The 22,471-nt window shown below is 46.8% G+C and overlaps 1 protein-coding gene across 5 annotated transcripts in view; it reads right to left on the bottom strand.

The window, feature by feature from the left end:
- The window catches only part of RYR1 (ryanodine receptor 1), a 1,245,571-nt gene that overhangs the window by 16,520 nt on the left and 1,206,580 nt on the right, over positions 1-22,471 (bottom strand). For all 5 annotated transcript variants that reach the window (XM_085625233.1, XM_085625235.1, XM_085625236.1 and 2 more), the window contains 2 exons: positions 11,590-11,654; positions 10,836-10,936 (listed from right to left, as the gene is read on the bottom strand). In XM_085625233.1, coding sequence (XP_085481359.1) covers positions 10,836-10,936; positions 11,590-11,654 — 166 coding nt within the window. The remainder of the gene's footprint in view (positions 1-10,835; positions 10,937-11,589; positions 11,655-22,471) is intronic.

The raw sequence follows: 22,471 nt of genomic DNA, 5'->3' as shown, positions 1-22,471 counted from the left end.
TAAAGACATGAAAACTTGGAATATCACAGCCTCATTTCCCACCCTTTAAGAAAGCAGATGGAAAACAATATATGATGGTTTAAAGACAGAGGATATATAAGACCATATAGTCTTCCTCAATAGCTTGCTATTGTATGGTTTTGGTCTGAATAGGGATTTTAAATGAGATAGCACTTAATACTTTGTTCCGAGGTTGAAGTAGGGAAACATTGGCACCTGCAGCATCCCACAAGCATTGTGAGGAAAATGTTTGAAAGATGTCATTGATAATGGAAAGTACATTAAAAGGGATTCCACATAATCCTCTGTGTTTTAACCCCTTAAATGTGGAGGACAACCCATTGATGTCCTCTGCACTACCTCCGCAGTGCAGAGGACGTCAGCGGGTTGTCCTCCTGGTGGGCTGTGGGGGAAGCTCCGGCTCTCTGACCCGAGGCTTCCCGGTATTGTGGTATCAGTAGGGGCAGATGAGGAATCGCTTCCACGTCAGTTGCCTTCCCTCCCCGTCCAACAGTGTAACGCTGATGTCACTGATCCCACCGGACAGTGCAAAGAGGAACAGACATAGAATCTCCCTGCGGTAGATTTTCGCCCCTCCAGCCTGCCTCTTAAAATCTGAGCAAGGCATCACTGGAAAGGGGAGAGTCTTCCCTTTCCAGCGATTACTTTTTCAAATTGATCCCTGCTCGTGGATCACAGATGCACTCTGATCCATCAGTAGGGACCGCTAGGCACCATGTTTTTTGGCTGGGAAGGGAACATTTAGCAGTAATATTTGTTTTTAGTATTGTGCTGCCTGGATCCTTGCTAGCTTTCCCAGGAAGCACAAAGGGTATTAAGGCATTGCTGGAAAGTGAAGACCCCCCCCCCCCCCCCTTTCAGTGATGCCTTTTTCAAATTGATCCCTGTTTATGGATCGTGGATACAGACAATCCATGAGCAGGGACTACTGGACACCAGGTAGAAAAATAAAAATATATATATATAGGGGAATTTCTCAGCCATTGTCTTTTTAAACGTACCCAGGGCTTTTCTGGTCACTCCCCACTCACAGGTGAATCTCCACAGGGGTCAATATATTACATTTGGTAAGTTTCCCTTCCATGGGGAGACTGATTGGGATCCCGCAGCAGTTCAGTCACTGATTAGTGTGACATTCAAATTTTATTTACACCCAGCAAAGCTTAGATGATGAGGCAGTGGTGAGTCCGCTTCAGCCAGTAATCAGTTATTCAGTCATTAATTTTAGTATGGCCACGGTATTTTAGGAGGTAATGGAGGGGGGGGAGACATTGCCCTATGCTATGGGGGCGAAAGCAAAATGCGTATGGCTGTATAACTGAGCTGCAGCTGAAGTGCATTCAGCCACGCTGGATAGACTTACTATATGAATGGCACTATAACTGATAATGGCTGAAGTGTGTCCATTTTCAGAATGATATATGCTGTGCTGGAGGAAAGTATTATATGAATGACACAAGATCTGTTCAGTGCCTTGTGTGGGTGTGGTGGGTGAAAGCAGAGGGGCACACAGTGCAAATGGCTAACTTCATTGTGAGTAACCCGCATTCTGCTCTTTCACAAGGAGCACATCTAATAAATAATTTTCTCGAAGTATCAGGGACAAATGTAGCATAATGTATTTTTTTCTTATTGTGTGTTGCAACATGAACTAATATTTTTCTTATCTTTTTTTCTCAGCTTATTTAGAGAGGGTTTTCACTGTGCTGGATTTTCGGAGAATTTTTGTAAGCATTGATGTTTGGAGAAATTCTTTGTGTTAGATAAGTGCGAGTTTGAGACTGTTGCTCTTGTGATCCCACTGTATTACACTCTCTCTGCATTACATTCTTTCACTTCATAGCATACTTCTTTGCCCCCCATACACACATCAATCATTTCTACAAATACCTCTGTATTCAACCAAGGTCAGAAAGTTGTAGTTAGAAAACAGAGATGGCACCTTATTGGATGACTGCTTCTGAGGCTCTAACTCAAATAATAGAGGAGCGTTCTGAAGCAGGGTCTGATACTGAGACAGCATCAGAGGGAAGGGGTGATGGAGCAGGATCTGGGAGTGATATGTCAGAGTGCCTTCCGATAACGACTCATCACCACTAATTCAGAGGAACATGGGCCTGGTAGTCGTAATGTCCCTTCGCAAGCACTAACTGTGCAGCAAAGAGTTAGTGACACTGTAGACTAGTCTATAGAGCAGTCAGATAGTATGCTGAGCACATACAGAGTGCTCACTTGGCAGACTCCTAATTTAGTTCAGCCAGTTATTCCTCCATTCACTGGCGATGCTGGATGTAAGGTAAATATAGCAAATGTTTTGCCTATTGATTACTTCTATCTTTTTTGGGATGCAGACTTCCTTGAGGAAATTGTGCAGCAAACAAATCTGTATGCTGAACAATTTCTGAGGGAAGTTGGAGGCACTCTGGCACCTCACTCTAGAGCTCATCTACAGTCTCCCACTTACCTTGGGGAGCTGAAAATATTTATGGACCTAACTCTAAAGATGGGAATAGCCCACAAACAAACATTCCCTGTCCTACTGGTCTACTATCACAGTTTGGGTAACACCTATCTTTGCACTTGTCATGAGCAGATACATGTTTTTGATTTTGCAGCGCATGCTGCATTTCAATGGCAATTCTGCTGCATTGCCCATGGACCACGCAGACCATGACAGGTTATTCAAAATTTGACCTGTCATTGAACATTTTTCTACCAAGTTTCCAGAGATGTATACTACTGAAAAGAATATAGCAGGTGATGAGGCCTTAATATTGTACAAAGGGCGACTGCTGTTTCGGCAGTACATACCTAGTAAAAGAGCTTGTTATTGCATCAAGGTGTACATATTGTGCGAGAGCTCTACTGGTTATGTGTACTGCCTGAGAGTATACACGAGGGAGGATTCTGCAATAAATCCTGTATGTTGTCCTTCCACGTTAGGAGTTACTAAGAAGATTGTATGGCAGCTTGCCCAATCTCTCCTTCATAAAGGTAATTTTCTTTATGGGGATAACTTCTATACAAGAGTCCATCTGTTTAGTAAACTGTACAAAACTGACAATGTGGCTTGCATACCATTAGAAAGGACAGCATTGGACTCCATCAGGAGCTTGTTTTCAAGAAACCCCAACAAGAGCACAGTAGTGCATTGGGTTGCAATGAACAGCTTGCTGTGAAGTTCTAAGGTAGACAGGAGGTATATGTGCTCACTACAGTTCATGATGTGAGCACTTCTCCCATCATAGTTTGGGAACAGATAGCAGAAGTCTACAAGCCCACATGTATACTTGATTACAGCAAGTACATGGGTGGAGTGGATAAAAACAACCAAGTTCTTCAACCATATAATGCGAGGCGTAAACCTCACACATGGTATAAGAAGTTGGCTACTCACCTGATTCAGTTGGCGACATACAATGCATATGTTGTCTATCAGCAGACCAACAGAGGAAGACCGATGTCCTTCCTTGATTTTCAGTTGCCTGTAATTAAAAGCCTTACTGCAGTAGAAGCAGTAGCTTCTACTTTGTCTGTAATTGAGGACATTTTAAGGCTGCAGAATTAGCACTTTGCTGACCACATTCCTGCAACAGAGCAAAAGAGTCGCCGATATCGCCGATACAGAGATTGTGCTGGGCAAGGAGAGAGGCAGTAGAGTAAATATTATTGTGCAACGTACCCATCTCAGCCTGGTCTGTGTTTGCCAACTTGCTTCTCTTTATACCACACAAATGTGAAGTTCTGGGAAACTGACTGAAGTTGAGAACATAGATTAGGAGTTACTATCTGCCTCAAATGACTGGTCATAGATACCTAATATTCCATAGGTCATTAAATGAGTCGCTGTGCAGTTTTGGAACTTAGTGCATCTATTTTTGAAAGACAAACTCTAATCAAAGGCTTTTTATTTCTAAATTAGGTTTGATCCACTATGTATTTACTGACTCCGGTAGAGAGGCACACATTGGTATTTCTTTTACCTACTTGCCACCTTCATCTTCCATGAACAAATATGGTGGAAGTTCAGTCAGCTATATTACAAGTGCATTTCAGTGAGTGCACTGCCCATAATGGTCAACAGGACATGCTTCATGTTTTGACTGAACACCCTGTCCACCAAACCCTAAGGTTCTTAGTCTTTCCAGATGTGCTCTTTAGGGAATTTAGAGATTTAGGGCTTAATTTAAATTTTTGGGAAGAGATAGTCCATCGCAAACATGACTGATATCCTGTCAGCTGAATTAAGTTCCATGGTATTCATTGCACTTGTAATTTGGCAAAAGGGATATTGGTCATGCTTGTGATAGATAAAGTAACTCCATCTGCCGAAATCTAAATCAGGTGCTTAGTGTAGTCTGCCCCAGAATGTTAGCTCATTCTTCAAAGGTCTAGTTTGTCTAGTTTGCCGTCACTGTCTGCGGAATGGACCAAACACCCTCCCTTAGACACCCCTGAACTACTTTCCACACACTGGAAGTAGTTGGATTTACTGCGCTGAAGGTGCATGAAAAAAAAGTCTCCCTGAGCCTAATCAGACTTCCATGGTGAGGCTTTAATAAAGGTGCACCTGGTACCCTCACAGTATTAGACAGTGGGTGAGATGGACATGCACAGGATGTCAAACCGTAACCTAGATTTGTTTTCATAGTGATCTTGTGTAGGTAGAAGCAGATGTTCATGGTGGAAGTAAAACTGTTCAAGGCACTAACCCAACCACAGCTGGCAGTATGTGTGTAGTGGTGATTGATTGGCTGTTGGCTGACAAAAAGCGTGGATGTCAGCTAGCGGAATGTGTAGCTGATGGCTGGCGGAAAGTGTGGCTATCGACTGGTGGAAAGTGCGACTGTTGGCTGGCGGAAAGTGTGGCTGTCAGCTGGCGGAATGTGTGGTTGTCGACTGGTGGAATGTGTGGCTGTTCCACTGTGGGACTTCCATTGACCCTGGTTTGATCCATTCCTGTTGCGTGCACAAGGCCCAGCCAAACAAGTGGGGAAGCATTTTTATCGGGACAAGTGAGGTAACGCTGGGTTGGTAGAAATTTTGTGCATTCCTGCTGATTCCAGAAGTTTCTATCACAGAAATTAAAGGAAAATTTGTGATTTCAGGCAAAGTTAGAGGTTTGCAGGCATTGGGGGTAGGACATCCTTGTGGGATCCACGCAAGGCAATCACCCTGCAATCCCCTGGTAGTCTACTTTTTAAAAATGGCTGTTGTTTGTAGGTTGGCATGGTTGGCGCCACAGCACAACCCCAAATACCGCAGCTACCCCTGTTGCTTATCTCTCAACATAGCGTTTTAGGGTCTTTTCCCAACACAAGTGGGGTGCCGTTTTTATCAGGAGATGTGTGGGAGCTCAAGGTGGTTTGAAATTTGTGGCTTTCCGCAGATGACAGTACGTTTCATCACAGAAATGTGATGAAAATGTGTGTTTTTTATTAAAGTTTGACATCAGCATGGCCTTCTCGGTAGAAAAACCTACTAACAGCCATGCAAGTCATGCAACCCTGGACTTCCAGAGGTGTCTAGTTTTAAAAAATTTGCTAGGTTTCCCTAGGTGCCGGCTGAACAAGGGGCCAAAATCCACTGCTACCCACTGTGCAAAAAAAGGGATCAGTATTAAGTGTAAGAAATGCAAGAATCTTTCTCGACATCATACTTCTCAACGTCAGATGGAATCGTCTTGTTTTTAATGTCTTTCACAAGATCTTCCTCTACGGGAGTCCTTGGATCGAGAGGAGAGCTCTTTGAAAAAAGGCTGACCTTATCCAAGATCTCTTGATGACCCAGCAATTCCTCTTTCTTGAAGACCCTGGAGTCTGATCTTCTGTCTATCCTTAATAGTGTGCCTGGATAACGTATGGTAGTGATCTCAAGTCTCAGGACGATGGGACTCCGGAGGCAGACAGTACAGACTGAATGAGGGTCAGTCTGTGCTTTTTTCTTCCCACAGGATGGATACTTCACCAAAAGTCAAGGCATTCTTGACAGAAAAATAATTTTTCTGTCAGAAAAAAGGATCTCTGCACTCTAAGTACAGAAAAATGTCAAAAGTTGTTGAATGTTAAAGGATTTAAAAAGACTTCAGTAACTTAATTGCCAAAAAAGCAGAGCTCAGTGCTCCAGGATCCTAAAAGTAGGAGCTGGAAAATAAAACTGACCTAACTGTCACTTGTGGAGCATGATGGGATAGAGGGTGACTGGGAGGCTCTTAAAAGCACAGTGCCAGTTTTCTGTACTTTTGCTTTGACTAGCAGCACATTGGCTTACAATGTATAATATTCCCTTTTGTTTTCCTTTCAACAAGGGTTTGTGAAAGATTTTCTATAAGCATCTTTTAATAATGACGTAATTCTCTTAATTTGGAGTTTTTTTTTATGAAAACTCAATGAAATGTTCACATTTGTAGCCTCTCATTAGGCTGCAGATGTGCAGAATTTTAACACCAGAGCTCATGTGCGCCGACAGATGACGTGTTGCACTCAGTACTGGTTCACTATCACCCCAGCGGTGACAAAAGCAGAGACGCATACAAGCACCACCCTGTGCACCGATGTCAGTTTTTAGTCTCTTTCTTCATCCTCAGATTCAAAGTATAGAACAATAGTTGGTGGCAATGTGTCAGTCTCTATTTTCAGACCTTTTTATATGTTAAAGAGGCCACGCCACATAACGGGGAGTTGGAAAGGCAGTGAGGAATCTGCAGTTAGCATATCTACCAGAAAGAGTGTTACCTAAGGTAAGTAACTTGTTCTCCTGAAGGATACTTCTAACCATAGATTCCTCATCTTTAGAATAAAAACAAGAGCAGTACGTCCAAAAGTAGATTATTTGGGAAGTGGATTTGGCTCAAAAGGTCCTGCAGCACTGAACAAGCGAAGTCATCTTTTATCAGACCTGGTTGAAAGAACCAACTAGTTACCTTCCACAGTGTCCACTGCAAGGCCTTGCTGAGCTAAGGATGGGAAAAAAAAAATAAGAACATCGGAAATCTTGGCTTGTAAAGGATCGTTGTATTGGGCACCACAACAGGGAAATGAGTTAGTCCAAGCACCCAGCAGAAATGGACTTTGTGGAAGGGCATGAGGCAGCGAGGGAAAAATTCACCACTTCGGTCAGCAATGCAAACTCATTTAGCTACCGCCATTCAATTTTCATGCCTGGGGATGTAAGTTGTGGAGATGTAGATGAAGGACCCTGCTGCTGAGACAGGAGGTCCTCCTGAAGCAGAAGCCTGATCAGAGGACTAATGATGAGGCTCAGATACTCTGGGTGCCACACTCCAGGCCTTGTCCCAGGCCATCAGTATGATTTGGGCCAGTCCTTCCAGATCTAAAGAACTAGAAGCATGAGAGGTATCTGCTGGGAGGCATGTAGGAGTCTCTTGCTCAAATACAGCAGAATTGTGTCTGTCAAGTATCTTAGAGGAATCTCCAGTGTGCAAAATTACTGACACATAGCATTCTTACTGTTGCCAATAGATGTAGCCAGGGCTTCCCTCAGTGTGAGAAGATACCCTGCACCACCGCTGGATGGAGACACCACTAGTGATCCATCAGTCAATGCCTGCTCAGTTTGTCCGCTCTAGCATTCAGGGGAAAAACTTCTAGGTGGTTGGTGACCAGGAAAATGTTCTGTTGTCCAACCAGCTCCAGAAACGCAGAGCCTCCAGGGTCAAGATCTAGGACCGCATTCTGTCCAAATTGTTGCAGTACCATTTTGCAGTAGTGTTGTCCGTGAGGACCTGCACCAGCCTCCTCCTAATAGATGTCAGGAAGGCCTTTAGGGAGAGACAGATCACCAGTAGCTACAGAAAACTTACATGGAGCTTCACCTACTCCAGATGACTCCCTCAAACCAAAAGTGACATTTCCATCACAACTGTAAGCTCTTGTTCGGGAAAGAAGGGCAGCATGCGGTGGCTCAGATTGGCTATCAACAACCAACACTGCAGTTTCTGAGCCGTCTCCCTGGAAACCTGAATGGAGCCTGAGAGGTATCCTTGGTATTGTGGATGAGGAGAGGTATGAGACCAAGAAGCCTCAGAGCCATCTTCACCGAACTCTAAGACTGATCTTGAAATATTGGAACCATACCCTGATTTTCCTGGACTCGCTGCAATGGAGGAAACATATTGAACACGACCCTGTCCAAAATAGCCACAATTAATGGAAGTCTCTGTGTGTAGCACAGGTGGGACATTGGCTCACTGATGGTGAAGTCCACGATGTCAAAAGTTTGGCCATTGTCCAGAGGTGGTTAATGAATTACCTCTGCTCGCCTTTAGCAGCCAGATGTTGAGGTATGAGAATACATGTATTCTCAACCTTCAAACATGGGCTGTGAACACTACCATCACTTGTGAGCACCCTGAGAGACCAAGGTAAGGAAAAAGGGGAACACAGAAAATTGAAAGTTATCCCAGCCCACCTTGAACCACAGGTAATGCCTGGGGGACTGCAGGAGGGTATATAGAAATATGTGTCCTGCAAACCCGGGGATACCATACTATCTCCCGGGTCGAGGGTGGATTAGATCTCAATCAGCATGAGCATTTTGAATTTGTCCTGCAGAAACGAATTCAACGCTCAAAAGTCCAGAGTGTGCCGACGGGTCCACTTCCTTTTTTGGGACGTGGAAATACCGTGAATAGCATCAGATGTGTAAAACCCATTTGTCTCCCATAATGGATCTCCAGCTGGGGGGAAAATGTTGACTCTTGCCTCCCAACAGCCTGACATGAGCCGTTGAGAGCAAACTAAAATAGGTTGGTAGCCATTGCAACAGGGGAGGAGGAATTGGAGGTCTGTTATCCCTGCAGCCCTGTGTGGTTGTCTGTTGGTGCTATGTCCATGACCCTAAAAGGACTGGACCACAGTATGGGAAAGCTGATGTTAACTGCAGGCTACCCACCTGGACTTCCCTCTGAGTTTCCTCAACTGATGGGGATAATGTTTCGCCGGCATCAGTAACCGCAAAGAGTGTGCAGTGCTTCGTTTATCTTTAAATCTCTCCAGCACAGAGTCTGCTTTTCTCCCAAAGACTCTGGACCCATTGAAAGACATATTTATTAGGGACGCTTGGACACTGGCAGAAAATCCATCTGGTCAACCTCATCCATGTGTGTCTTCAAAGCACGACACTGGTGCCAACACCTCTGCGAAGGCAGTCAGTAGTATCCAAGCCTGCTTAAATGACATACTTCGCTGCATCCCGCCCATCAGGTGTCATCTGAGCTGGAGAAGCTCTTAGGTGCTTCAGGACTACCAGCAAAATCTTGCTGGCTATGTGCCAGAGACTACGTGTGTACCTACCCTGCAGATAAACCGTATTTATGGATCTCAGAAGCAGGGTTGCATTTGAGAACATTTACTAGTCAAATGCGCCAATCCTTTTGGATTCCATATCTGAAGGAGTTCTCAGGAAGGAATTGGGATTGACCTTACTAGTAGAGACCTGCACCACAAGGTTCTCCAGTGTAGGGTGCTTACTAAGGTAGTTCAAATCATCAGACACTTGGCAGTTGGCCGACTGAAAGGCAGGCAAGCACAAGGCTTGGACAATGTAGCCAAGAAGGCGTCATTGAGGGCATCATTAAAAGGCAGCAAGGGCTACGTCAATATCTGTCCTGGTTGAAGATTTTCACTTAGAATGTTTGCAACTGGAGGTCCAGCCCCTCAGCTGCCCTCTGGACGTTCGCTGCAAACAAAGCACTTTCTTATATTGAAGGGCCCATGTTACAAGTCAAGCTCTGTCTCAGGAAACGTGGCTAGCCCAGTCCCATTTTGTAAATCCAAGTATAGTGCAACATCAGTGTAGCAAGGAGGGCAAGTAAGCCATCACCCCTCCTCTTCATTGGTGTCCTGGTGGACCTTATATGTGGCTTATACAGGGTCAGAGTTAGAGCCAAATTGAGAATGGGGCTTCTGCTGATAGATTGTTCATTGTAGAGGCTAACAGCTAGGCTAAATAACCATTTGCACTTTGTGAGCTCATAGCGCAAAATTAGTCAAGTTTAGGCCAATGCCATTTTGGGATGAGCCATATGTATCGACACCGGTCCTCCATCGGTGCCATTGGGGATGACAATGCTGTCACTTGAATCGGCGTGGATCTTGGAGCCAGTGTAGAAGTCTGTACTGGAGTTGGAATGGGCCCAGTAGTGGGTTTAAAGGGGAGAGATGGTGTCGGGGAAGGGCCCACCAGCAGTATTCCGACCCAAGGCCCCTGTGGCTCCATGTGCCAGATGAAGTTGGGGTTGCACTAAAGATAAGCAGCATGTTATCTTTGAAGCCTGCTAGCTGCTGCTGGGTCAACAATGGCACTGGGTATGAAAGGAACTGACTTAAGCACATAGGAGTCACACTTTATATGACCCTGCTTCCTCACTTCTGGGAAAGTTCAGAGCCAACACAGAGTCACGCACTTCACCTGTCTATGCGCTGCAGTACTGCTGTTGAATTTCTCCACATCTAGATGGGCACCTGGGGATAGTCTAAAGGCGACCAGTCTGAACTTAGCAGTAACCATCAGAATCATTAAGATGGCAGCCACTTGGGCAATCGAAGTTCACCTTTACGTAAAAGGAATTCAATTAAGGATATCAGACTGGACAATTAAAAGGCAGCAGAATACCATTATAATCAGAGAACAGCCACAAGATGGACGGATCATCCAAAAAAACCTTCAGTGTGTCTTTTATCATCAGAATTCCCATTGTTGATAAACCTTTCCAGTCTGAACCCTATGACTCTAGACCTTTGTACTCCTGGCAGGACCACAGGGATTTTGGCAAACACATATTCAATACTCACATATAATTTGCTAAGTTGTGTTCTTCCAAGGTGTGTGTCTCAAACCCATGCGGCGTTGTATCAAAATAGTCACTGCCAATTCCACAGATAAAGCATTTGGTCTGTAGGAAAGGAAGTAAAAGTTATCTTTAGAACAGAAACAGTAGCCCTGGTAAGAGTGTGGGGGTAGAAAAAGAGTCTATAAAACAGGGGATGGTGGAGCTTCAAATGATTAGTCAGGAAAAGATCCAAAGGTGGCTGGGCAGGTGAAAAACAGTGAAAGAGTGAGACAAATGGAAAAATGATGAAAGGCTGGGGTTGGAGAAGTTGAAAGAATGTAGCATAGAAGCTAAGCAAATGACAAAACGAGTGGGAGGCAGAAGGAAGATTGGTAGGGCGAGGGTCAAAATGGTGGGAAGAGAAGCATGCCTTCAGTAGTATCACTAGAGTGGCAAAAGCGAAACATCCTGAGATCAGATACAATAGGGACAAGGGAGAGCAAAGGAAGCCTGTGAAAGTTTACAGTATAAAAGAGCTCTGAGAGGGGAAATAGACTGCCTGAAAGGGCAAACAAGGTGGCAAGGAAGGGGCAAAGCCACGTAGGTGAAATGGCAAAAGACTATTATAATGGAGTCTGTGAAGAAGCTGAAGAGTTCCCAGAGACAAGGATAGGAGTGTCACTGAGGGGCAACGGAGTGTTTGTTTTTGGCCTATGTTTGAGAAGCAGCAGGGATGATTGCCTAGGATTATAATGAACTTGGGAGGCAGATTTTACCTCCATATCTTCCTTCACTTGCTCCTGTTGGTCTCTCAGCTCGCCAAAGGCATCAATAATCAGACCTAGAAACAGAGAGGGAAAGAAATAGTAGTTGGTGGGATAGAATTCGGAGAGGGTTACGAAGGGAAGTAAAGAAAAAGGATGTGTTAGAGGGAGAGGAGAAAGAAAGTGGGGATAGTGAGAGTGAGTGAGATGGAGGAGAAGGAAGAAATTGAGGGAAATGAGGGAATAGTATTGATGATTAAGAGTAAAGAAGAAATGAAAGGAGAAAGAGAATGTAAAATGGGAAAGAGGCAACAGAAGGGAAGAAAGTGAGAGAGTTGAGAAAGTTATAGAGAGTGAAGATAAGAAAATAATGATGGAAAAAGAATAGAATGGAGCATGGGGAAAGGACAAAGGAATCAGAGTTAACGAAACAGAGAGCAGAGGAATACAAGACAGTAAGCCCCATGCTGTGTGTGTGCGAGAAGAAGGATTGCGGGAGCATGCGTTAGTAGTTGATGCATGGAGTGATAAGTTGGGAGCATGTGGAATGAAAGAAAGGACGGGGGCACGGTTGTGAAATAACAGAAGTACAAAAAAAGTTACATACGATTATTGTGGGTTACTTTCAGCCATGTATATTGCATTATTTTGTTACATATTCACTAAATATGTGTTTAGGCATTTTACTCTCACTCAGTCACTTTCTAGGAAACATTCAATCACACTTTCTGCTGCAACAATTTATTCTGTTAAACAAATGCAAACAGTTACATTGACTCAAGGTAATTTTCTGTTTTAAACAAACGCAGCAAGCTTTCATTGACTCTTACAAATGTGCTTGAGGCTCTACCCTTAAATGGATGAATGAATGAGTGACACCTGAGCACCCAGAGTGACCAACTAACGTGCTATATAGTGAGACTGTGTGTTCTGTGATGATGTCCTTCTGCTTTTTGTCTGTGACCCCCTCCATATGTGGATGTGTTTCCTTGTGTTGCTCGTTGACGCTCAGTATAACCGTGTAATTTTGCTAAAGAGGTCACTGGGGCTCAGCTTTATCAAACTTTCATGCAAAGCAACACAGCAAGACACCTTGCTGTGCTGCATGAAAAGAAGAGGGCAGGAATGCACCATAGCTAACATTATATGGCACATTCCTGTCCTTTCCTTGAGCACAATGTGGTTCAGGCAGGATTTTGTGCAGGAAGGAGCACCTTCCTGCACATAAAGAATCTTCTGAGGCTTTTTCCTTTCTAAGTGTGCTGCAGAATGCCGCACCGGTGGAAAGGGGAAAAAATGAGGAGAAATAAAGATATGTTCGAAGCATATGAGCTGCAGATTTTACACTTTTGCATAGATCGCCATCTAGTGTTGGGCTCGGATGCTTGCACCTTGTTGTTGTTTTGGAAGAAGTCTTTTGTAGTTACGAGATAGGTGACTACTCCCTTGTACGATAGTGCGCATGGGCATCGACTCCATCTTCAGATTGTTTTTTTTCCGCCATCGGGATCGGATGTAAATTGCTGCGCTCCGGGTCAACGACGTTCGATTCCCCTTCAACGCGCAAGAAACTCCCACCGCTTGACGGTATTGTCTCGATCGCGAATCCCTCTCCACGTGCATCCGGTTTTGAAGACATTCTCGAGTCCGGTCGTCGACATGGGCCGTTGGGCCGATCGGCGCCATCAACCATCTTATGGAAAGGACTCCATTCAAGAAATGCAAGTGTTGGGCTAAATTCCCACACACAGATCTCCACAAGGTCTGCAACATTTGTCCTTCGCCAGAACACGAGAGTCAACACTGCCAGGCCTGTGACTCTTTCAGGTCCAAAAAGACTATATGTGACCGCCGGGCCAGACGACACGTAATGTCCAGGTCAACCGTTCTGGCGCCGGAGAACATCTTCGATGCAGGCTCCGATGATCCAGACACAGGAGACGAACATGCCAACATCTCCGAAGCAGACAAATCGGAATCAGACAACCAGATGGTCGACGCCCCTGCCCCGAAAAAACAAAAGGCTCCGGTCACACCCTCACCTTCTGGTTCGGGTCGGCATCGAGATAAGTCTTCAGAATTCCCGCCTGCAGGCCCAGCTCCGAAGCATCCAAAGCCTTCAGGCAGCTCGGGATCGAGCCAGCCACAACATGATACCCACAAACCATCGTCGGCACCGAAGCATAAGCGTAAGGTCCCGCTCACAACAGAATCTTCGGCACCGAAACCCAAGGTCGACTCGTCGGTGCCGAAGCACAAACCTTCGGAACCCAAAATACAGGCTAAGCCGTCGGGGTCAAAAACTCCACCGCGGCAAAAGGAGACAAAAACACCTCCTAAAGCTAAAGAGGACAAGTCGAAACACCACTCGGAGCCAAAGTCTTCAGCACAGAAAAAAGACAGTGGATCCAAAGAACTTTTTCATCCAGATCCACCAGATCCTAAAAAGAGAGCACTTCAAATTGACCCCATTACTGGACAGGTCACTTCTATTCCACCTAACAAGAGGAAGTTGGACACCTCAGGGACACCTGATATACCCTCCAAAAAGAAAGACTCTTTCACCTCACCTATAAGGCCCTTCTCTCCACTTCCACAGCCTTTAAACACTGTACCTTCTCCAGCACACTCTCAAGGGCCTGCTTTTTCACCACAAGGGGACGGTGATGACATGAGAGGTGATTATGACGACACACACTCACCAATAATACAGATACTGATGATGATATCCACAGTATCACACCTAGGGACCCTTGGGATGCTTACAATGTCCCAGATGTGCCCCAGCCAGATTCATACCCCTCCAGACCATCCCCCCAGATGATAGAATAGGATTTGCGCAAATAATAAATACAGCTACACAATACCACGGGGTCCAACTACATTCAGACCCCCAGGAAGAGGACTTTTTACTGGAGACATTCGCTCAGCCTCAAAAGTCAACAGACACTCTCCCTTCTCTCCACATCAATCACCTAGAATTACTAGCAATATTCTTGGTGCTAAAATCATTCCAATCACATCTCCTTAACAAAACTGTCCTAGTCCGGACGGACAACATGACAGCAATGTATTACTTACAAAAACAAGGAGGAACACACTTGTTGCAGCTTTCTCAACTAGTGCAACACATATGGCGATGGGCCATCCCACAAAACATATATCTCCTAGCAGAACATCTGCCAGGAGTACACAATCAGATTGCAGATCTGCTCAGTCATCAGACACAACAAATTCACAAATGGGAACGTCATCCACAGGTTCTTCAACCATTTTTCCAAATCTTGGGCCACCCAGACATAGATCTGTTTGCCACATGCGAAAATGCAAAATACCCAACCTTCGCTGCCAGGTTTCCACGCCCGTCGTCGAAGGGCAATGCGTTATGGATGAACTGGTCAGGCAGATTTGCGTATGCTTTTCCGCCACCCCCACTCATTCCGCAAGCTCAGGCAACAGTCTCTCAAAATGATCCTCGTTGCTCCCACATGGGCACGTCATCCGTGTTTCACCACACTTCTAGAACTCTCAGTGGTTCCACACCAAAAACTGTGTCTCTCCCTGAAACTACTAACACAGAACCATGGAAACATAAGACACCCGAATCCAGGTCAACTGAATCTCGCAATGTGGCTCCTAAAGTCCTAGAGTTCTGTTACCTTAACTTTCCACTGGACTGTATGAACATTTTTAAAGAAGCTAGACACCCTACTACTAGAGGCTGTCACTCAGCAAAATGGAAAAGATTCGTTATTTACTGCAATAACAATAAAATGGACCCACTGGATGCTTCAATCCAGGACATCATTTGCTACTTGCTGCATTTACAAACATGTAATCTAGCATATTCATCCATAAGATTACATCTAGCAGCTCTTGCCGCTTACTTACAGAACAGACAACACTTGTCCCTGTATAGAGTACCTGCAATTAAAGCTTTTATGGAAGGCCTTAAAAGAGTAATTCCTCCCAGAGTACCACCCTCTCCGGTATGGAACTTAAATATTGCCCTTACTAGGCTCATGGGTCCACCATCTGAACCTCTGCACAAATGTGAATTGCAGTTCCTTACATGGAAAGTAGCTTTCCTATGGGCAATCACCTCTCTCAGGAGAGTAACTAAGATCCAGGCTTTAACCATACAAGAACCATTCTTACAAATACATCGTAATAAGGTGGTTCTTAGAACAAACCCGAAATTCCTTCCCAAAGTAATCTCTGCTTTTCATCTTAACCAATCAGTAGAGTTACCAGGGTTTTTCCAAAACCCAGATTCGGTAGCAGAAAGAGCTCTTCACACACTTGACGTTCTTTATTATATTGACAGGACTAAAACCTTCAGAAAGACAAAACAGCTGTTTGTAGCTTTCTCACCACCTCACAAAGGAAACCCCATCTCCAAAGCTGGGATTGCTAGGTGGATAGTCAAATGCATTCAAATATGCTACCAAAAGGCTAAACACATGTTAAAAATTCCCCTTAGAGCGCATTCACCACGCAAACTAGGGGCCTCCATGGCATTCTTAGGGAACATTCCCTTAGATGACATCTGTAAAGCAGCCACATGGTCTACACCACACACCTTCACCAAACACTATTGTGTTGATGTGCAGGCAAAGCAACAAGCTTCTGTAGGCCAGGCTGTTCTTAAGACACTTTTTCAAACCACTTCAACAGATACAGGTGACCACCGCTAGGGGAGACACTGCTATACTGTCTATGCAAAAGTGTACAATCTGCAGCTCATATGCCGCGAACGGAAAATGCTACTTACCAGTATGCATCTGTTCTTGGCATGTAGAGCTGCAGAGTTGTACACGCCCACCCGCCTCCCCGGGATCTGGATCTGTTCCAGTATTATCTTAATTAGATACACTTACATGGACATCTGTTATATTTCTTACTAACTCCATCATTTTCCTTTATGGCGAAAAACAATCTGAAGATGGAGTCGATGCCCATGCGCACTATCGTAAAAGGGAGAAGTCACCTATCTCGTGACTACAAAAGACTTCTTCCAAGACAACAACAAGGTGCAAGCATCCGAGCCCAACACTAGATGGCGATCTATGCAAAAGTGTACAACTCTGCAGCTCTACATGCCAAAAACAGATGCATACTGGTAAGTAGCATTTTCCCTCTTATCGTTACGCCTCCCCTGAGAAGGCGTAGCATTATGACGCATTCCCAGGTCTACCACTAATGGTAAATCTGGGAATGTGCCAACATTCACAGGTGCATGCGTGGAAACACCCACGCTCCACCCATGAGACGCCACCCTAGGCCAGCGTAACACAAGGCGATAACTTGCGCTGCCATGCGTTACTTCAGATTTACTAAGCACTGAGAGGCCACGCAAGGTGGCCTTGCTTTGCTTGGTAAATCTGATTTTAGTGCTGTACTGCCCTTGCCTGACGTAAGGGCAATGCAACACTATGATAAATCTGTTCCCTAGGTTTGTATGTGTGACAGGAAAGATAGTGACATGTCTGAAGTACAGACAGAATTTTGACTGGGCTTTGAAGAAGGAGCATGCACACACTTGTTTTCAAGAGGCGTTCGTAATATATATACTTTTTGTTCATTCTTTCCTAAACTGTGTTTTATGATGTTGATCAGTGGTTCTTAACTTGTGGTCCGGAAACCCCTGTGGGGTCCGTAAGGCCTTCACAGGGAGTCCGCAGCTGCTTTGAATATTAACTGATTAATAAAGTGCTTTGAAATAAAGAAGTAAAATGTAAAATGACACCATTTAAAATGTTATGTAAATGTGAAGAAGTTTGAAATTGGAGGCTAAAAATTTAGGGGGACATTTATCAAGCTTTCATGAAGCGCAGCAAGTCTCCTTGCTGCGCTGTGTGAAAGGGCAGGTATGTGCCATATTTAACATGATACAGCGCATTCCTGTCCTTTCCTTGCGCTGGCGCACAATGTGCTATCTAGCACCAACCCAGGCGCCCTTTCGCAGGGTGCAAGGGTATCTGCATTGTAGACACAATTGTTTTTGTGGAGAAAGGGACACCTTTCTGCACAAAATAATCCCCTGAGGAATTTTCCACTTTCTATGTGTGCTGCAGAATGCAGCACACATAGAAAGAGGAAAAAACTGGGAGAAATAAAGATATTTCTCTTTTGATACACCTCATCTGGGGAGGCATAGCTTTTTGACGCATTCCCAAGTCTACCACTATTGGTAAATCTGGGAATGCGCCAAAATCCATGGGTGGGTGCATGGGAAGACCAACACTGCATCAATGGAACACCTATCTGGGGCAGAGTGATGCATCGAAGCGATTTGTGCTGCTTTGCATTTCTCTAGATTTATCAATTGTGGCTTGATAAATCTGACTTGGTAGTTGCATCGCCCTTGCACCACACAAAGACCCAACTCAGTGATAAATATGCCCTCAGTTACTATCCTTAAATTGAATTGTGTGGGAGCAGTGCAGTGGCGTAATGAAACTTGAGAGGGCCACCTTGCAAAGTACATGGAGGTGGCACCCATGCTCCAGAGACAGTAAGGAGCTCTCAGGCCACTTGGCTGTGCACAGTCCTGGAGGGGGCCCCCTGGAGCTCGGAGCCCTGCACCGAGGGAGCTGCGGAGACTGTTGTTATGCCACTGGAGCAGTGCAAAGGCATCAAACACAATATAGTATGGACAATGAGCAGGAGAGATGGCCAGTTCTCTAGCTTGATTGGAAGACGGCAAGATGTTAGCAAGCATTCGAACGATCACCTTTAAAAGTGATGCCTTAAGTGTGATGGGTATTACCCGAAGGAGACATGCATGGGGTCAAAGCTGCACCTCACTGATGAGATTCAGTTGTGTGCCTGCTGGGCCCACTATACCAGAACAGAACACATAGTGTTGAAGTGGCAAAAAGACCCTAGGCTGAGAGACCCCAACCCTTCTTTTATTAGCATCGTCACATGACTACAGTCGCCTAAACCTCAAACTCTAAAATCACTGGCATAACTCCACCCCCCAACATGGCACGTCCCTGTTGCTTCACAGGGACATTATACCAACAATGCTGAAACCAGTGCGGGGTAGCCTATATTCCCATGTGGCAGGGATGTGGCTGGGAGGTTTGGTATAGAGTGCTCTTACTGAAGTAGGATTGACTTATTTTTTTCATTTGGCTCTCCCTATCTGCAGTAGCACAGACAAACAAGTTACTTACCTTCGGTAACAATATATCTATAAGAAACAATAATTAGTTAGATTCCTCACCTTAGAGTATCCCCAGGCGTCAGGTTGGATCCGAAAAGATTTTTCGTCAGCAATACCATTGCGCGTCGCAAGGCGTCGTCTGCGGCTCCGCGTCCATCGTCGGCGTCGTGATCGCCAGGATGACGTCGTCGGAGTACTTAGACGCCACCCTCACGCGCTGACGTCAGTTCTTGGACATAGCTTTCCGCGCCACGAACGCAGAGCCATGCAAGAGACCGACACTGGTGCCAAAAATTCTAGGGCCCTGAAAGGGATGACCTCAACCCTAGATATCGGTTCGCAGAACGGGGAGGATGGGTGGGGCAGTGAGGAATCTAACTAACTAATGTTTCTTACAGATATATCGTTACCGAAGGTAAGTAACTTGTTCATCTGAAAGAAACACGTTAGTTAGTTTCCTCACCTTAGAATAGATACCCCAGCAATACCAACCCCGGTGGTGGGTCTGCAAACCATAATCACACCAGAAAGTCAGAGAACAGAACCGCCGTTTTGGGTCCAGACGGTGGAGCCTCTCTTCCTCTTTCGAGGGATGCGGAGGCGGAAAGAAGGTGGGCAGTGTAACAGACTGACCGATGTGAAAGGCAGTTACCACCTTAGGGAGAAAGGAAGGACGAGTCCTTAGAACAACCTTGTCCGGATGGACAGAAAGGAAAGGAGGCTTAGAAGAGCGAGCCTGGAGCTCATTCACTCTTCTAGCAGAGGTGATGGCAAGCAGGAAAGCAGTCTTAAGCGTCAGCAGACGAAGGGGACAATTATGAAGTGTCTCAAAGGGAGCGCACACGAGATAGGTCAATACTAGATTCAAATCCCACTGAGGCATTACGAAAGGGACAGGAGGGAACATGTGGGTAATGCCCTTAAAGAATCGAGAAACAACAGGGGATTTAAAAAGAGAAGGCTGATCAGGAAGCCGTAAGAAAACAGAAATAGCCGAAAGGTATCCTTTGAGGGTGCCCAGAGCAGAGCCCTGATGGGCCAGGGAAAGAAGAAAGAGGAGAACCTCAGAAAGAGGGGCAGAGAGGGGATCCACAGCCTTTGCTGTGTACCATGCCACGAATTTGTTCCACCTGCAGGTGTATACCGATTTTGTGGAGGGACGCCTGGCTGCCAGAATCACATTACAGACTTCAGGAGGCAAGTTAAATGGCATCAACTGCCGACTCAATCTTCATGCATGGAGGTGGAGGCTGGACAGGTTTGGGTGGAGGACCGTCCCCTGCTGCTGCGACAGAAGGTCCTCCTGAAGAGGCAGTCGGATCAGGAGATCGATCGATAGACTGAGTAGCTCGGGATACCAGTATCTTCGTGCCCAATCCGGAGCCACAAGGATGACTTGGGCCCGGTCGCGCCTGATCTTCTTCAGCACTCTGGGCAGAAGTGGTATAGGCGGAAAGGCGTACAACAGACCGCAACTCCACTCGCGACGAAAAGCATCTTCGAGCGAGTGCCGCCTTGGAAATTCCAACGCGCAGAACTGCTGACATTGCGCGTTCTCTTCAGTGGCGAATAGATCTAACCAAGGCTCTCCCCACTGCAGAAAGAGGCCTTGCGCCACGTCCGAGTTCAGACGCCATTCGTGATCCATCATGCACCGGCGGCTGAGTTCGTCTGCTCTGGCGTTCAGAGAGCCCGCCAGATGTTGCACCACCAGAGTGATGTCCTGATGTTCCAGCCATGTCCAGAGGCGCATAGCCTCCTGACAAAGAGTCCACGACCCCACCCCGCCCTGTTTGTTGCAATACCACATGGCAGTGGTGTTGTCCGTGAACACCTGCACTACACTTCCCCGGACAGAGGGAAGGGATGCCTTCAGTGCAAGTTGGATCGCCCGCAGCTCCAGAAGGTTGATATGGAGCCGGGACTCCGCCGGAGACCAGAGGCCTCTGATCTCCGCCTCTCCCATGTGGCCCCCCCATCCCAGGAGGGACATATCCGTCACTACTACATGCTCCGGTTGGGGTAGGGAGAAGGATCTGTCACTGACCCAATCGCGGTCCATGAGCCACCACTGCAACTGTCTGGCAGTGCCCTCCGAGATCAAGACATGGTCGGACAGGTTGCCCCGATGCTGGGCCCACTGAAACTTCAGGTCCCACTGCAGAGCCCGCATCCGCCATCTGGCGTGATGCACCAACAGGATGCAGGAGGCCATCAGACCCAGACGTTGCAGCCCCAACCTGACCGAAACCTGGGATAGAGGCCGAAAGATTGGAATGAGAGCCTGAATATCCCGGACCCGCTGTTCTGGAGGATAGACCCGGAACTGCGCCGAGTCCAGAACCGCTCCGATGAAGAGGAGGTTCTGGGAGGGACTCAGATGCGACTTCGGCACATTGATGGAGAACCCCAGCAAATGCAAGAGGTCGGCCGTAGTCTGGAGGTGGGAGACGACTGCCTGGGGCGAGCCCGCCTTCAACAACCAGTTGTCGAGATAGGGGAAGACTGGAACCCCTAATTTGCGCAGGTGAGCTGCGACCACCGCCATCACTTTCGTGAACACCCGAGGGGCACTGGTGAGGCCGAAGGGGATCACGATAAACTGAAAGTGTTCGTGGCCTACCGTGGACCGCAGGTAATGCCGGTGGGCCGGCAGGACGGGGATGTGGAAATGAGCTTCCTGCAAGTCCAACGTTACCATCCAGTCTCCAGGGTCTAGGGCAGCCAGAACCTCAGCTAAGGTGAGCATCTTGAACTGCTCCTTCTGGAGGAAGGCGTTGACGCTCCTGAGGTCCAAGATAGGGCGTAGGCCCCCTTTGCCCTTCTTGGGAACCAGAAAGTAGTGGGAGTAACAACCCCGACCTACTTCTGGGCCAGGAACGCGCTCGATGGCCCCCTTGGCCAAGAAGGCCGTAACTTCCTCCTGCAGAAGTTGCAAGTGATCCCCCGACATGCGGTGGTACTGCGGTGGCATGGCTGGAGGGGTCGCCTCGAAGGGGAGGGAGTAGCCTCTTCGGACGATTTGCAGCACCCACCTGTCCGATGTGACGGTACGCCAGTGGAGCAGGTGATGGCGAACTCTGCCTCCCACTGGCGTGGAATGGTCCTGAAAGCACGGACTAGGAGGGATTTGAGGTGGGTGCTGCCGGGGTAGATGTGGCTGGACCGGCTCGTTGTCCCCCTGCTCCGCTTCGGCGGAATCCGCGACCGCGTTGAGGCAAGTTCTGCGGCCTGTGGCTAGACGGACGTGATGGGTTGCCCCTTCCTTGGCCACGAAAGGGAAGAAAAGCGGAAGTTTGCAGGCGCAGGGCCGAGAGGCCCAAGGACTTAGCCGTAGCCCTGAGTCCTTAAAGCGCTGCAGCTCACTGTCCGCTTTGTCACCAAAAAGGCGACTGCCATCGAAGGGCATGTCCATGAGGGTGCTCTGGACATCCCCGGATAAACTCGTGGACCTCAGCCAGGCGTGGCGACGAATCGCCACCGTGGTCGCCATTGCCCTGCCTAGCGAGTCCGTCGTGTCCAGTCCACATCGGATTGCATGCCGTGCCGCATCCCGCCCCTCGGCAAGAGCCTGGGCGAGCCGTGTCCGGGCCTCCTCCGGACACTGGGGCAGCACGTCCTCCACCGTATCCCACAGGGAGTGGGAGTAACGGTCCAAAAGGCACGCTGTGTTGATAGACCGCAACCCCAAACTAAGGGAGGAGAACAGTTTCTTCCCAA

The sequence above is a fragment of the Triturus cristatus genome, chromosome 9 (genome assembly GCF_964204655.1).
Source record: "Triturus cristatus chromosome 9, aTriCri1.1, whole genome shotgun sequence".
NCBI lineage: Eukaryota > Metazoa > Chordata > Amphibia > Caudata > Salamandridae > Triturus > Triturus cristatus.
This window is presented reverse-complemented; position numbering and strand designations above follow the sequence as displayed.